The sequence below is a fragment of the Somniosus microcephalus genome, chromosome 1 (genome assembly GCF_052327205.1).
Source record: "Somniosus microcephalus isolate GS21.2 chromosome 1, FLI_Smic_1.0, whole genome shotgun sequence".
In the NCBI taxonomy this organism is placed as follows: Eukaryota; Metazoa; Chordata; class Chondrichthyes; order Squaliformes; family Somniosidae; genus Somniosus; species Somniosus microcephalus.
Genome location: NC_140987.1, coordinates 97324983 through 97341728, shown reverse-complemented (window position 1 = coordinate 97341728; position 16746 = coordinate 97324983). Strand labels below are relative to the sequence as shown.

Sequence of the window (16746 nt, the reverse complement as noted above, 5' to 3'; positions counted from 1 at the left end):
AACATATTTTTTGCAGCATTCATGTTGGAGTCTTATTTATGCATTACTTTAAATTTGTCTATAGACCGTGTGAAAAGCCGTCTCTATTGGATTGATTCAAAGCTGCACACGTTGTCAAGTATAGATGTAAATGGTGAAGATAGGAGAACCATACTGCAGTCTGAAGAATTCCTTGGTCATCCTCTTTCTGTATCCATGTTTGAGGTACGATATCATTAATCAACACTGTTGCAGTGCAAGTAGGGTTGAAGTAGAGCAACCTGTGCTTTTAAACTAGTTTAACCAAATTGGTAGTACCTGTACTACATGACCGACAGAGCTTTGTGCTAAGCTTGAAGCTTTCGGTTCTAAATATAGTGGACTATAAGCAATTGGGTGATTATACCTGTACCATCCTCAACAACTAAAAGCAGCTAATGGCTAAATAGTGCTGAGTAGAACTTCATTATCTGTAAAACTCCACCTTTTTTAAGTAGTTGGGTGGTGCTAATTCCTCGAGACTGGGAACAAACACTTTCTCAATTGTGTAGGAAGGTAATTGGATAGTCTACTCCTTCAGTTTTGTGTTTGACTATGCTAGAATTCAAATTGGCAATACAATTATCTGCAGTGAAAATGGACCCAATTTGAGTAGTTAATAAGCATACTCTTATTCTCCAAGGGTAAGGCTGTTGACGAAATCCAAAAATAAGCTGTGTAGGTACTAATGGACTTTTGTCTTTTATACAAAAAAACAATGCACTTGACCATCTTGCCCAGTCTTTCAATTGAGGAAAAAATCCATTGGCTGCACAAAAAGCCATCAAATGCACTTCATTTGTAACTTCAGTTGTCCAATGGTATGTGCAAACTAAGGTATATCTATACAGAGTCATTCCTAGAGGCTGTTTTGAAAGAAGTGGTTAGTTATTTATGGGGCTAAGGAGTTTGATGACTGGCTGCAAGAATGGTGTACAATATGTACTTACCTTTCTGCTTGTGCATGTTTAAATTTGATGTCTTTAAGGGATGTTAACTGATTAATTCTGCATTCAATTCATCATTGGTATGTTTGTGCAATCACCAGCATTGGGAAGATTTTTGGTTGAAATGCCTGCCTTGAAATAAGTGAAAATGGTCTTGTTTTAGGATCGTATCTTTTGGCTTGATGGAGAGACAGAAGCCATTTATAGTGCTAATAAGTTCACGGGAGTCAATGTGGTGACTTTAGCCTCCAATCTTGATGAACCTCAAGATATTATTATTTATCACAAGTTAATACAACCATCAGGTAGGAAGTCTGAGCTTGACTTTATTTTAAAAATAAGACTTTCCAGTTATGAAATCTTAATTTCCTCAATACTTCAGTTTACAATGGATACTCTGCAGTTTTCACAAACTTTGATTCAACTAGTGATATTTCACTACCAAAACTAACTTAACTGGTTTAGAGAATAATGAATTGCCCTACAGTCCTTGTTTTGAATTTGATTGGTGCTGAAATAATGCTCAGTAACAATCCATCTTCAGTTTAATAACTTGTCAATCGGTACATCACCTGTAACTGCAGTACTGTAGTTTTGCCCTTAACCCACTTCCTCTTATCAACCCACTGTAGTTTTGCCCTTAACCCACTTCCTCTTATCAACCCACTTCCTCTTCCTGTCACCCTATATCAAGTGACTAGATTTAAACCAATTGGTTTCTCTAACTTCTATATTGACAGATGACTGACATCAATTTCTAACTTTCAATTAACAGCCAACTGTACTATAGAAAATAAACAATGGGAGATATCTTGGTTTGTGAATTTGCTGTATGACTTCCTAAATGCACTGTTTTGTAAATTTGAGCATCTTTAAAGTTTCAGTGTTAAGATTGCGCAGCTTTAAACTTCAATTGTAATATCTACACTTCTGACTTTGCATGTGGCACCATGTATAATGCTGTGGCTCCCAGTGATTGTTTTTTAAAATTGCCCTTGTTTTCAACAGGCAAAAACTGGTGCAATGAGCATTTGAATGGAGGATGTGAATACCTGTGTCTACCTGCTCCTCAGATTAGTATTCACTCATTAAAATACACCTGTGTCTGTCCAAATGGCATGGAGCTGAAGAAAGATGGAAAGCTGTGTATAACTGGTAAAAAAAAAACACAATTGGTCTGTAACATTGGCTATTACGGCCTGGAGTTTCTGCTAGGTGTGCAATTGGGGAAATTGCACCAGTTATGCCCATGTTGCCACCCAAATTCATTTGCATAAGCTCAAATGTAAAATGCCCATGAATCATTGAATGTAATTATTATTGACTAGAATGGGGCCTCAAGATTACTGAATTTGTTCAAATAATTGCTGAAGGAACTGACTTAGCAATGGCTTCAATTGATTGCTGGTCACAGTTCTCGTGTGCTAAAGGCAGATCAATTGACTCAATTCAGTTGAAATGAGCTTCAGTTGACTGGTCACTGCAGGTCATTAACATACAGATTCATGTGATCATGGATGTCTGTGGGCCTGAAATTCTGGTCGCAATGTGTTCCAATCCAATACTCTAGTAATTGTTTATTAAATTGCCTGGTTTTTAACAAAGCCTCTGTTTTTTTTAAAAAAACAACCTAGATGAGCACAATTGACACTTGCCATGCTGATCTGCAGGTGGGGCAAGTTTTGTGGGCAGTGATTGCTTTGGGCAAATTGAATTTTGAACCAGCATTAAAGATCACAAACTAAAGTGAGTGGTTATGGGTGCAACTCTTGCATTTTTAAATTTCGCAATCTTGTGTTTCACTCAATTCCACCCAGATTGTGCTGATCTCTTACTGGAAACCAAGTGTGAACTCCAGGCCTATGAGATCTGAAATCTTCTGCATCTGGGAGCAGAAAGCAATTCTGGTGTAGGCTGATCCCTAGTGATTGTGGGGTGGGTCCTGGTATACATAAACATGCATAAACTATCTGGAGTCAGTCACTGTTTAAAAACTCTACTGAATTTGAAATGTGATTGCTGTATTGAACTGTGACACTTCTGAAAATTTCTTTAGACACATGAAGGGAAGTAAGTTCACTATTACTATTCTTAAGATGACTCCTACTTAAACTTCCAAAGGCCTCTAGTAAATCTTGCATAAGGGATTTTTTATTTTGATCTTGAGCTCATTGGTATGGGAGCAAGCTATGTACTAAACTGGTGCAAGGAAGAAGTCAATGAGAGGATTTGGGCTGTTCCCAAAATCAATAAATTACTTGTCATGAAAAGTGACAACTTTGGGGAAATACCTGTACACTCGGATGGTCTTCAGCTTGCAAAGCACTTGGCAGGTTATGCATCTGGGTTGATCATAAATGAATTTTGCAGTTTCTTTGCTGTATTCTGTTCTCAACTTTAGCTTTTTAATCCATATTTAGAATATCAATCTAAACATTATTGCATGCTAAACAATTTGATTCTGCAGGCAAGTACAAAAACCTTATGCCTATACACTTTTAAATGCATCAAGCAGGAAGAGAAAGCAAATGCCAGTACAATCTTGTTATGCTACCCTATCAATCAGGTTCAAGGCAAAGCACAGATTTAAAGTTCCTTTCCAAATTGCTCCAGTGTTTGGTAAAAGTTACTTCTGTCTGATAGGCCAGTTTCTTCTACTTTGTCTTAAAGTTGAAGTGCTTTTGTTGATAGATGGAGTAAATGGCTAGTTTGCTGAGCACTTGTCCAGGTAAATCTAAGTGTTAATTTGTGCTACTGGAACAATAACCAGTGCTATTGGAACTATGGGAGATAGAGTCCAGCCTGGATACAAATCTTGATTGATTAAACCACTCACTTTTTCTCTCATGGGTTACTTGTTAGCTAGGTTTTAAGTAGGACTTTATTTTAATTGACTGACTTTCATCTGTTAGTTACCACCACCACCTGTGGAGCATCAGACTTTGTGTGCCACAATGGACAATGCATACCTAGTAAATGGAAGTGTGATGGCGATTCTGACTGTGAAGATGGATCTGATGAAAGCCCAGAACTGTGCTGTAAGTATTTTCTATTGTATAAAAATAGTTCATTTCTCAGTTAAATTGTGGATTGAGTAAAAGCTGAAATAGGAGGTAATTTTCACATTGACTGCCTGGGTGGTGAGCAAATGTGTACTGATTACATCAAAAATAATTAAACTTCATTAGGCCCTTCAATGATTCTGGTGAACACTGAATTCCTAAATCTGTTTGAAGATTGGTACTGCTTTTTGCTTTTGAACTTTAGTCCATTTTAATGACATTCCCAAAATGGGAGTTGCCATTCTGCCTGGATATTATTCAGGCAGCCTTGATGTTTGATTCCTAGTGAGCAGTTTACTGGTCATTCAAATCAAACTCACTGCAGTGTCTACTCCTTGTTTCCTTACTAAAAATGGCCTAGAAGTGGTGACTGGCATTTGCTGTTGACCTTGCTGACAGCTGCCCAGTTTTCACAGAAATCACACAAACCCCACAGTGCAGATAGAGGCCATTTCGGCCCATCGAGCCTGCACCGACACATATCCCACCCGATCCCTGTAACCCCTACACCAACGCATATCCCACTCTATCCCCATAACCCCACGTATTTAATCCCCCTAACAAAGGGTCAATTTATCATAGCCAATCAACCTAACCCGCACATCTTTGGACTGTGGGAGGAAACCGGAGCACCCAGAGGAAACCCACGCAAACACAGGGAATGTACAAACTCCACAGACAGTCGCCCGAGGCCGGATTCGAACCCAGGTCCCTGGCGCTGTGGGGCAACAGTGCTAACCACTATGCCACTGTGCTTCTTGGCTTCTGAGTAGAGCAGTGTCTGATCCAGCACTATGCCCTCTACAGGACATCTGTGGTTTTTGAGAATTTTTTTTTGTTTATGGGATGTAGGCGTCACTGATTAGGCCAGCATTTATTGCCCTTTAAGGTAGTGGTGAACCACTGCCTTCAACTGCTACAGTCTGTGGTGAAGGAACTCCCATAGTGCTGTTGGGGAAGGTGTTCCAGGATTTTGACCCAGTGACAATGAAGGAACAGTGATATTTCTGTCTGGATGCTGTGTCTTGGAGGGGAACTTGGAGGTGATGGTGTTCCCATGTACTTGCTGCCCTAGTCTTTCTAGGTAGTAGAGGTTGGGAGGTGCTGCAAAAGAAGCCTTGGCAAATTGCTGCAGTGCATCTTGTAGATGGTATACACTGCAGCTACAGTGTGCCAGTGGTTGAGGGAGTGAATGTTTAAGGTGGTGGCTAGGGTGCCAATCAAGTAGGCTGCTTTTGTCCTGGATGGTGTTTAGCTTCTTGAGTTGTGGGAGCTGCACTCCTCCAGGCAAGTGGAGAGTATTCCATCACACTCCTGACTTCTACCTTGTAGATGGTGGAAAGGCTTTGGGAAGTAAGATTAGTCATTCACTGCAGAATACTTGGCCTCTGACCTGCTCTTGTAGCCACTATTTGTGGCTGGTCCAGTTAATTTTCTAATCAATGGTGACCCCTAGGGTGCTGTGAATTTGGCAATGCTGTTGAATGTTGAGGGGTTGGTTATTGCCTGGCACTTGATTGGCACAAATGTTACTTGCCACTTATCAACTCCAGCCTGCATTTCAACCAGGTCTTGCTGCATGTCAGCACAGACTGTTCATTACCTGAGCAGTTGTGAATAAAACATAGAAGATAAGAGCAGAAGTAGGCCATTCGGCCCCTTGAGCCTGTGCCACCATTCAATGAGATCATGGCTGATCATCCAAATTCAGTACCCTGTCTCTACTTTCTCCCCATATCCCTTGATCCCTTTAGTCTTGAGAAATATATCCAACTCCTTCTTGAATATATTGAGTGAATTGGCCTCTACTGCCTTCTGTGGTAGAATTCCACAGGTTCACCACTCTGGGTGAAGAAATTCCTCCATTTCTGTCCTAAATGGCCTACCCCTTATCCTTAGACTGTGGCCCCTGGTTCTGGACTCTCCAACCATCAGGAACAGCCTTCCTGCATCTAGTCTGTCCAGTCCTGTCAGAATTTTATAAGTTTCAATGAGATCCCCTCATTCATCTAAACGCCAGTGTGTATAAGCCCAATCGACCCAATCTCTTCTGTCATTCCTGCCATCCCAGGTATCAGCCTGGTGAATCTTTGCACTCCATGGCAAGATGTGGTCTCACCAAGGCCCTGTACAACTGCAGCAAGACATCCTTGTTCCTGTACTCAACCCTCTCACTACAAAGGCCAACATACCATTTGCCACCTGCATGCTTACCTTCAGCGACTGGTGCACAAGGACACCCAGGTCTCATTGCACTTCTCTTTTTTCCCCCCCCACCCCCCCCTTCTCCCAATCTATTGCCATTCAGATAATCTGCCTACCTGTTTTTTGCCACCAGTGGCTAACCTTGCATTATCCACGTTCTATTGCTTCTGCCCAATCACCCAACCTATCCCAATCATACTGGAGTTTCTCTGCATCCTCTTCACAGCGCACACCTACCCAGCTTTGTGTCTTCTGCAAATTTGGAGATATTACATCTAGTTCCCTTGTCTAGATCATTAATATATATTGTGAATAACTGGGGTCCAAGGACTGATCCCTGCGGTACCCCACTAGTCACTGCCTGCCACTCAGAAAAAGACCCGTTTATTCCAACTTTGCTGTCTGTCTGCCAACCAGTTCTCTATCCAAGTCAATACCTTGCCCCCAATCTCATGTGTCTTAACTTTACATGCTAATCTCTTATGCAGGACCTTTTGAAAGTCCAAATACACCACATCCACTGGTTCTCCCTTATCTATTCTACCAGTTACATCCTCAAAATTCCAGTAGATTAGTCACACTATTTACCTTTTGTAAATCAATGTTGACTTTGTCCAATCTGTCACTGTTTTCCAAGTGCTCTGCTATTGCATCTTTTATAATGGACTCTAGCATGTTCCCCACTAATGTCTGGCTTGCTGGTCTGTAATTCCCTCCTTTTTTTCTCAACTTTTTTGAAGTGGGGTAACATTAGCTACCCTCCAATCCATGGGTACTGTTCCAGATTCCATCAAATGTTGGAAGATGATCAGCAATGAATCTAATATTTCTAGGGCCACTTCCTTAAATACCCTAGAATGTAGATTATCAGGCCCTGGGGATTTATCGGCCTTCAATCTCATCCATTTCCCTACAAATACTGATTCTTTCAGTTCCTCCCTTTCATCAGACCCTATGTTCCCTGACATCTCTGGGAGGTTGTGTCTTCCTTTTGTGAAGACAGAACCAAAATATGTATTTAATTGGTGTGCCATTTTGTTCCCCATTATAAATTCCCCTGATTCTGACTGCAAGGGACCTACACTTGACTTCACCAATCTTTTTCTCTTCACATCTATAGAAGCTTTGTCAGTTTTTATGTTCCCTGCAAGCTTACACACACTATTTTCCCCCTCTAGTAATCCTTTTGTCCTCATTTTGTTGAATCCTAAACTGCTCCCAATCCAAGTTTACTGCTTTTTCTGGCCAATTTATGTCTCCTCCTTGGATCTTGTTATCCCTGATATCCCTTGTTAGCCACAGTTGAGTCACCTTTTTTTGTTTTTATGCCAAACTGGGATGAACAAATTCTGTAGTTCATCCATGTGGCCTTTGAATGTTTGCCATTGCCTATCCACCATCAACCCTTTGGGTGACATTCCCCAATCAATCCTACCCAACTTGCACCTCATACCATCGTAGTTTCCTTTATTTAAATTCAGGACCCTAGTCTGAGTCAACTACTTCACTCCATCTTGATGAAGAATTCGATCATATCACACTGACCCAAGGGGCCTCTTACATCAAGATTGTTAATTAATCCATTCTCTGGAACTGAACACTTCAATTGTCAGCAAACATCCCAATTTTTGACCCTATGGTGGAGGGAAGGTCATTGGTGAAGCAGCTGAAGATGGTTGGGCCTAGGACACTGCCTGAAGTACTCCTGTGGCTGAGGTGATTGGCCTCTAACAACTACAACCATCTTCCTTTGTGCTAGGTATGACTCCAGCCAGTGGAGTTCCCCCCCCCCCCCCCTGATTCCATGACATCAATTTTACTAAGGCTCCTTAATGCCACTTGGTCAAATGCTGCCTTGATGTCAAGGGCAGTCACTCTCTCCTCATCTGGAATTCAGCTCTTTTTGTCCATGTTTGGACCAAGGCTGTAATGAGGTCTGGAGCAGTGTGGTCCTGGTGAAACCCAAACTGGGCATCAGTGAGCAGGTTATTGGTGAGCAAGTGCTGCTTGATAGCACTGTCGACACCTTCCATCACTTGCTGATAGAGTAGACTGATGGTGGTAATTGGCCAGATTGGATTTGTCCTGCTTTTTGTGGACCAGACATACCTGGGCAGTTTTCCACATTGATGGGTAGGTGCCAATGTTGCTGTACTGAACAGCGTGGCTAGTTCTGGAGCACCAGTCTTCAGCACTACAGCTGGGATGTTGCCAAGCCCCATAACCTTTGCTGTATCCAGTGCACTCGGCCATTTCTTTATCTCAGTGAATCAAACTGTCTGAAGACTAACTTCTCTGGGTCTTTTGGAGGCAGAGATGGATCATCTGCTCGGCACTTCTGGCTGAAAATGATTGCGCACACTTCAGCCTTGTCTTTGCACTTGTGCTGGGCTCTGCCATCATTGAAGGATGGGAATGTTCATGGAGCTTCCTGCTCCTGTTAGTAGTTTAATTGTCCACCACCATTCATGACTGGATGTGGTAGGACTGCAGAATGTGTTATCTGTTGATTGTGGATCACTTGGCTCTGCCTGTAGCTTGCTGTTCTGCTTGGTATGTATGCAGTCCTGTTGCAGCTTTAGTAGTTTGGCACTGCTTTTAAGTATGCCTTCTCCTGCTATTGTCTTCTGCACTCCATTGAGCCAAGGTTGGTTCTCTGGCTTGAGGTTACAGATCATGGTGGAATACAATGCTGCTGCTGATGGCCCACAGTGCCTCATGGATGCCCAGTTTTGAGCTGCTAGTTCTGTTCTGAATCTATCCCATTTAGCATGCTGGTAGTGCCACACATTAAGTGTATCCTCCATGTGAAGAGGCTTTATTAAGGACTGGTGGTCACCTTTTTGACAAGTAGATGAATGAGGTCAAGTATAGTTTTTCTTGTTGGTTCTTGCCACTGGCCCAGTCTGGCAGCATGTCCTTCAGGACTGCTAGGGCCAGTGAGTAGGGGCAAGAAACAGCGAGGCTCTTCAAGCAATTGGATTGCATGTCTGATTCTCTAGTCTAAATCAGGAAGTATAAAGTAGGAATTATAATTGGTTTTAAATGTACAGAAATAGTTTTGGAAAGATGGATGGGATTGAGTGAAGAGAAGGGGGAAAAAATATGTACTTAAGGAATGAGACTCCACACTTGTAAAATTAAATTTTCAGGGCCAAAAGTTGTTTGGCAGTAATTACTTATCGTGCTGTTAAAAATTTCACTTGCACCTGAATGCATGGCCCTAACTTTTTTTTTTTTTTTTTTTTTTTTTTCTGGCATCTTTAGTGGTGAACTAGTGAGCATGTACCCCCCAAATTCAAACCATTACATTGATTTCAATGCTGAGTCTATTGACGAGGACTGTTTCATCACATCCTATGGAGGAGCAGGATATCTGACAGCAACTTCCAAATTTCTGTGCTTAACTGCATGTGCAGACTTTGGAAATGGCCTCATTGTTAGCACAAAACTCCAGACTCTAGGATAGTAATAGTGTAAAAGGTAGAGGGGGAAGAATTTCTTATGTTCAAGAGAACTTTTTTTGATCAGTGTTTCTGGCAATGGGAAAGGAGCATTGCTGGATCTGATTCTGGGTAATTAAGTGGGTCAAGTAGAGTCAGCAGGGGAACATTTAGGGAACAGTGATGAGGTTTAGATTGGCTATGGAGAAATTGAGAATAAAAATACTTAATTGGAGGAGGGAGGGCCAATTTCAGTGGGATGAGAACCGATCTGCCTGGGTAAATTTGATCAGTGGCAGGCAAACCTGTAATGGAACAATGGGTTGCCTTTAAAGAGATGGTTTGGGTACAGTCAAGGTACCTTCCCATGAGGGGGGGAAAAGTAGGGCAACCAAAGTCAGCTCCCTGGAATTAAGCTGTGCTAAATCCATTAAGTGGAACAAGGACTCGGGCGATATCGTAGAATTAACAACTACTTTATTAACAACTGGGAAACACATACATCAGGCCTGCATCCTGGCATTTGACCTTTGCTGACCTTAACAGGAAGTAAAACCCCTGACCTTAGCAGCAGCATTGGCTACAGCACCACCTGGTGGACAACCCCCAACCATAACCCAGATCACTATATCCCCCCCTCCCCTTGAGATTTCAGTATGAATGTATTAACTAACAACCATTCCTAAGGGTCACATGAAGTCTCCATTCACCATGTTCCATACTTGATGAATCTAACAGGTCAGTATCAATCTCTGGTGGATGGTGAGTGACTGTAACAGTAAAGTCCCTGCTTGTTTGTGGTGAAGCCACCAGCTGCTCCTGAGCAGTGCTCAAGAGTATCTGACTCTGCAGCGATGGTTCCCTCTTGACGAATGGGTTCCTGTGAAATTTTCTCGGTCCCTGGTGGTGGCACCACAGATGCACTTGGATAACGGGGGGTAAACCTGTCCTCAGTCATTGCATCTGGAACCTTCATTTCAATTTCCCCATGTCTGGGAAGTATCTGATCTACATATCTCTGCACTACCCTACCATCTCCCAACATGACCTTGTATGATACTGGACCGGTCATTGAGTCGATGAAGCCAGGAATCCATTTTGGTCCATAACTGAAATTCCTGGTAATGACCACATCTCCTCCAAAACTTCAGCTTTGTTCTTTTGTCATGGTTTGGTTTTTTTGTCTGTTTTCCATTTTCCTTTTTTTAGGTCTGGGTGGACAAGGTCAAGAGTGGAGTGTAGTCTACGACCTAAACATCTCAGCAGGAGAGTCCTGTGGTGGATTGAGGTGTTATTCTGTAGCTGAACAGAACCCATGACACTTTGGCTGCTAAACTCCCTTCTACACTTTTTTTCATCTCTTTAAATGTTTGTACAGCTCTCTAAGTCCATTTTGAGGACGGATGATATGGAGCCGAGATCACCTGCACTATGCCATTTTTCCTCACTCTTGTGTCTGTACTCACAAAACAAGTGGTATTGTCACTTACCACGATCTCCGGTAGCCCTTGGATTACTGAAGCTCTGACGCAGGCAGTCTATAGTAGTAGTGGCGGAAGCAGAATTTACAGGATAAACATCCATCCATTTGGAATGTGCATCAATGATTGAGGAACATCTTCCCCGTGAATGGACCCGCAAAATCTAAGTGCAGTCTTCTCCATGGTTTATCTGGCCACTCCCAGGGGTGGAGAGGAGCTGCTGCTGGTGCCTTCCGGTGTTCCTGATGTGCTGCATGTCTTGACTAGATTTTCTATCTCCTCATCTAGCTTTGGCCACCACAAGTAACTCCTAGCCAAGGCTTTCATTTGCAAGACCCCAGGATGACAGATGTAGTTGCCCTAGGATAGACTGTTGTGCTGGCTGTGGAATAATCATTTGTGCTCCACACAACCATCCTGCACTCAGCCCTGTTTTCCTGACACTGTAGGGTGTGAAGTCAGCCCCTTCTGGCTGCTGTGGCCATCCTCTCACCACATATTCTTGAACTCTAGACAGTACTGGATCTTTACCTGTCATGTTCCTACTTGCTCTGCAGTCACAAGTGCCAATAGGTGTGCCTGGCAGTGGAAGATGGCTCAAGGCATCTGTGTTCCCATGGTACTTGCCCGCCTTTTAGACGATGACACTCATATGCCCTCAACGTCACGGCCCACCTCTGGATCCAGGGTGACACCATCTCTGGAACTGCTTTCATTTCATTGAAGAGGGAGGTTTATGATCAGTGCATATGGTGAACTTCCTGCCATATGTAGTTGTGGAACCTCTGTAACCCAACATTACTGCTAACCCCTCTGTCTAACTGGGAATAGTTTTTTTTTCTGCTGGTGTTAGCGTTCGGGACATAAACCCTATTGGTCTTACAGTTCCATCTTCCATGCAGTGAAAGAACTGCCCCCACCCCGTAAGGTGAAGCGTCACAAGGGAATGATGTCTTTCTCTGCATTGTAGTGAACCAGCACATCTGACCACAGCATCCGTTTCTTGGACTGTTCAAATCCCTCTGCTCCTCTCCCCACTGCCACACTCCTTGCACAGTAGTTTGTGAAGAGGTGCTAACAGTTGACAAGTTTGGTAAAAACCTGTTATAATAGTTTAGCAGTCCCAGGTAAGCTTTTAACTCAGCCACATTTGTAGGAGCAAGGGTGTCCTGCAGTGCTTGTACCTTCTTGAGTGGATGGAGCCCGGTGGCATCTACTGTGTCCCAGGAACATTGCCTCATTCCCCAGGAAAGTGCACTTGCTCCTCTTGAGCTGGAACCCTGCCCTCTCCAATCTCTAGTACCTGAGTGCTCAGATGCTCCTAGTCAGTTCTTCCTGTCACCAGAATGTCATCCAGATATATGGAAACATGTGGAATCCCTTGCAGTACACCTTCGATTGTCCTCTAGAAGATAGCTGGACTAGATGAGACACCAAATGGTAAGCAGTTATATGTAAACAAGCCCTTGTGTGTATTTATGGTGACATACTACTTTGATTCGTCATCCAGTGTAATCTGCAAGTGGGCATGACTCATACCCAACTTTGTGCACTTCTTTCCTCCAGCCAGGTTGCAAAGAGATCCTCTGTTTTGGGAATAGGATACTGCTCCAGTTTGGACACCCAATTGACAGTCAATTTATAGTCTCCAGAGTCTTACCAAATTGTCTAGTTTTAAAACTGGTATTATGGGAGCTGCCCATGCTGAACATTTCACTGGCTCCAGTATGTTCTCTCTCTCGATAGACGGTCAAGCTCAGCCTCTACCTTTGGCTTCATGGCATAAGGCACAGGTCGTTGCTTAAAAAACCTTGGCGGTGCCGCCTTGTCTACATAAATCTTAGCTGGGGGGCCATTAAATGTGCCAAGTTCCTCGAACACACGCTCATGTTCACTCAACACTTCTTGCAAAGTCAACTGTTTGCCTGCATCTATTTGATGTACTGCTCCCCAGTCTAATTTAAGTTCTTTTATCTAGCCCTGACCTAACAAGTTTGGTCTGGTACCTGATACTATAACTACATGTAGCTGTTCCACTGCGTCCATGTTGCAGTTACCTTAGCTGTACCTAATGTCATTACTCGTTCACCTGTGTTTTAAGATGAGGGAGCAACTTTTGCACGGTTCCACAATTTTGAGTACTCTGCCTTGTTCATTATGGTCATGCCGCACCCTGTATCCACTTCAAAGTTCACCTTGGAGTCATTTACTGTCAGTTGCAATGTGATGGGAGCCACTTTTGGAATATTCTAACATGCTATACATGTCCTCTTCCTCTGCTTCCCTGCTGATGTGGTGTGCTCCATGTTTTTTCACTTCTCTCCCTTGGTTTTGCTGTCCTCCCCTTTTGGTTTGGATTCCTCCACAGGTGATTTTTTGCTCCCAAGCTCGTTTTGTGTCCTTGTTTCCCACACTTGTAGCACTTTTCCTCTAGAAACTGGCATTCACTTGCCAGGTGATTGCCCTTGCATCTATAACATGCCTTCACATGCTCACGTTGTGGTTTCTGACACATGTTGAACTTGTGCACAACAACCTGACTTACAACTTGCGTAGCATTAGCTCTGTCTGAACCCTGTTTCTTTTACATCTCGGTTCTCTGGCTTGAGCAAGTTCCAATGCTTTTTCATAAGTAAGCCCGGTTGTCCATAATTCTGCAAACTAGCTTATCTCAGCATTTCCTTCAGGTTGTTCCCATAATTGCAATCTTGTGCTAACTTATGGAACACTGCTACATAGTCCATTACGCTCGCTTCCTCTTTCCTGTTCCTTGAATTAAACTTTAACTGCTGTACAATCTCACTAGGCTTAGGGTTGAAATGTTCCTTTAGCAAGGCCACTAATTCAACAAGTGATTTGTCTCCAAGCTTTTCAGGACTGAGCAGATTGTTCATCAAACTGTAGGTTTGGTTTCCCACTGAACTAAGCAGAATGGCTTTCCTTTTTCTGGCATTTATTTAATTTGCTTCAAAAAAAACCCCAACACTTCACAGTATTCTTCCCAGGTTTGCGCTTGAATATCAAAAGCAGAAACCGTTCCTACCATGGCAGCCATGCTCTTCCAGCTTGTAGCTAACTTTAGCTCGTGATTTTGTTTAAACGTCCTGGCAGACTTTTCTTTATGCAGTGTCCTTTTAGTTGCCTCGTTGCCAAATGTGATAAATCCATTAAGTGGAACAAGGACTCGGTGATATCGTAGAATTAACACGAGTACTTTATTAACAACTGGGAAACACATCAGGCCTGCATCCTAGCATTCAACCTTTGCTGACCTTAACAGGAAGTAAAACCCCTGACCTTAGCAGCAGCATTGGCTACAGCACCACCTAGTGGACAACCCAACCATAACAACCCAGATCACTATAAAGCAGAAAAAGGGGTGTATGACAAGTCAAGTTGAGAATACAAGTGAGAACCAGGCTCTCTAGCAAGTTTGGAGGGGCAGTGAAAAAGGAAATGAGTGAGTAGAATGGCAGCAACATAAGGAATCCAAGTCTTCTAGGCATGTAAATGGCTAGTAAGAGGGGTGGGGCTGATTAGGGACCATAAAGGAGACCTATGCATGATGACAGAGGGCATAGCTGAGGTACTAAATGAGTACTTTACATCTATTTGCCAAACAAGATGCTGTCAAAGTCCTAATGAAAGTTGAGATAATGGATGAGATTTAAAAAAAAAAAAAAAAATTGATGTATGAGACTGTCTGTACTTAAGTAGATAAGTCACCAGGACCAGATGGAATGCATCCTAGGATGCTGAGGGAAGTAAAGGTGGAAATTGTGGAGGTACTGGCCATAATTTTCTTTGGATACAGGGCTGGTGCCAGAGGACTGGAGAATTGCAAATGTTGCACCCTTGTTCAAAAAAAGGTGCAAGTATAAACCCAGCAACGACAGACCAGTCAGTTTAACCTTTTTGTAGTGGGGAAACTTTTAGAAATGATGATCTGGGACACGAACAGTCACTTGGACAAGTGTGGATTAATTAAGGAAAACCAGCACAAATTTGTTAAAGGCAAATTGTGTTTAACTGCTTTGATTTGAGTTTTTTGGTAAAGTATAGCCGGGTTGATGAGAGCAATGTGGTTGATGTACACTGACTTCCAAAAGGTGTTTGCTAAAGTGCCACAATAGGCTTGCCAGCAAAGTTGAAGCCCATGGAATAAAAGGGACAGTGGCAGCATGGATATAAGTGACAGGAAACCATAGTGGTGGTTTTTAGGACTGTAGGAAGGTATACAGTGGTGGTCTCCAGGAGTCTGCTAGGATCACTGCTTTTCTTGATAATGACTTGTGTGTACAGGGCACTTTCAAAATTTGCAAATGGCACAACTTGGAAGTATAGTGAACAGTGAGGAGGATAGGGATACACTTCAAGAGGACATAGCAAGGCTGGTGGAATGGGCAGATGAAATTTAATGCAGAAAAGTGCAACTTGATACATTTTGGTAGGAAGAACAAGGAGGCAATATAAATGAGGGTACAATTCTAAAGGGGGTGCAGGAAGAGACCCCTGGGGGGTATATGCACAAATTGAAGGTGGCTGGGCAGGTTGAGAACAGTTAAACATACAGGATCCTGGGCTTCATAAATAGAGGCATAAAGTACAAAAGCAAGGATGTTGTTAACCTTTATAAAACACTGGTTTGGCCTCAACTGGAGTATGTGTCCAATTCTGGGCACTGCACTTTAGGAAGGATTTGAAGGCCTTGGAGAGGGTGCAGAAAAGATTTACAATAGTTCCAGGGATGAGGGACTGGATAAGCTGGGGTTGTTCTCCTTGGAGCAGAGATTTGACAGGTGTTCAAAAGAACCAAAGGTGACATGAAGAATTATTTTTACACAGTGAGTGGTTAGGACCTGGAATGCACTGCCTGAGGGTGGTGGAGGCAGATTCCATCGTGGCTTTCAAATGGGAATTTAATACCTGAAGAGCAAATTTGCAGGGCTATGGGGAAAGGGTGGGGAGAGCCATCACTGGCTCGATGGGTCAAATGGCCTCCCTATGCTGTAACCATTCTATGATGCTTATGATTTTGATTGTCCTTTTTTTGTCCTATGTTAGTTTCTGAAGGATATACATTCAGAATGACTCTTTAGCTTTACAAATGCATTCTTTCAGATATGTACCTTTTTTTTTCTTTGTACAAAGATCAATCCATAAAGCAATGTGCTCCTAACAGTCAAACCTAGAATGACATTCTACCTGTTTCAGTAGACAATTAAGGTGACTAAGTATAGGTATAATATGCTTTTCTTTCAGTCATGAGCACTTGTGCTGTCAATGAAATCAGCTGTGGCCCTGGGTCGCTTCAGTGTATTCCAGTATTTTGGAAGTGTGATGGAGCAAAGGACTGTGATACTGGCAGTGATGAGGATGATTGTGGTAAGTAGATGCCAGGCTTATTTCAAGCCAGAAGATTTTTTACTTCTGCTGCAGAATAGTTTCTTCTTGCTTCCTATCCTGATTTTTATAAAGTGCATCTTTATGCATTGTAAATGTCACTTAATTATTACAAAAGGAAGCTGTCCAGCTTGCACTAGCTGTAACCAGTATATTCCTCTAGTCCCTTTTTTTTTTTTTTTTAATT

The 16746-nt window shown here is 42.6% G+C and overlaps 1 protein-coding gene across 2 annotated transcripts in view; it reads left to right on the top strand.

Moving 5' to 3' along the window:
* The window catches only part of LOC147124248 (prolow-density lipoprotein receptor-related protein 1-like), a 136171-nt gene that overhangs the window by 12610 nt on the left and 106815 nt on the right, over positions 1 to 16746 (top strand). For both annotated transcript variants that reach the window (XM_085984223.1, XM_085984218.1), the window contains exons 11-15: positions 65 to 204; positions 1129 to 1270; positions 1974 to 2120; positions 3878 to 4003; positions 16419 to 16541. In XM_085984223.1, the coding sequence (XP_085840349.1) occupies positions 65 to 204; positions 1129 to 1270; positions 1974 to 2120; positions 3878 to 4003; positions 16419 to 16541 (678 nt within the window). The remainder of the gene's footprint in view (positions 1 to 64; positions 205 to 1128; positions 1271 to 1973; positions 2121 to 3877; positions 4004 to 16418; positions 16542 to 16746) is intronic.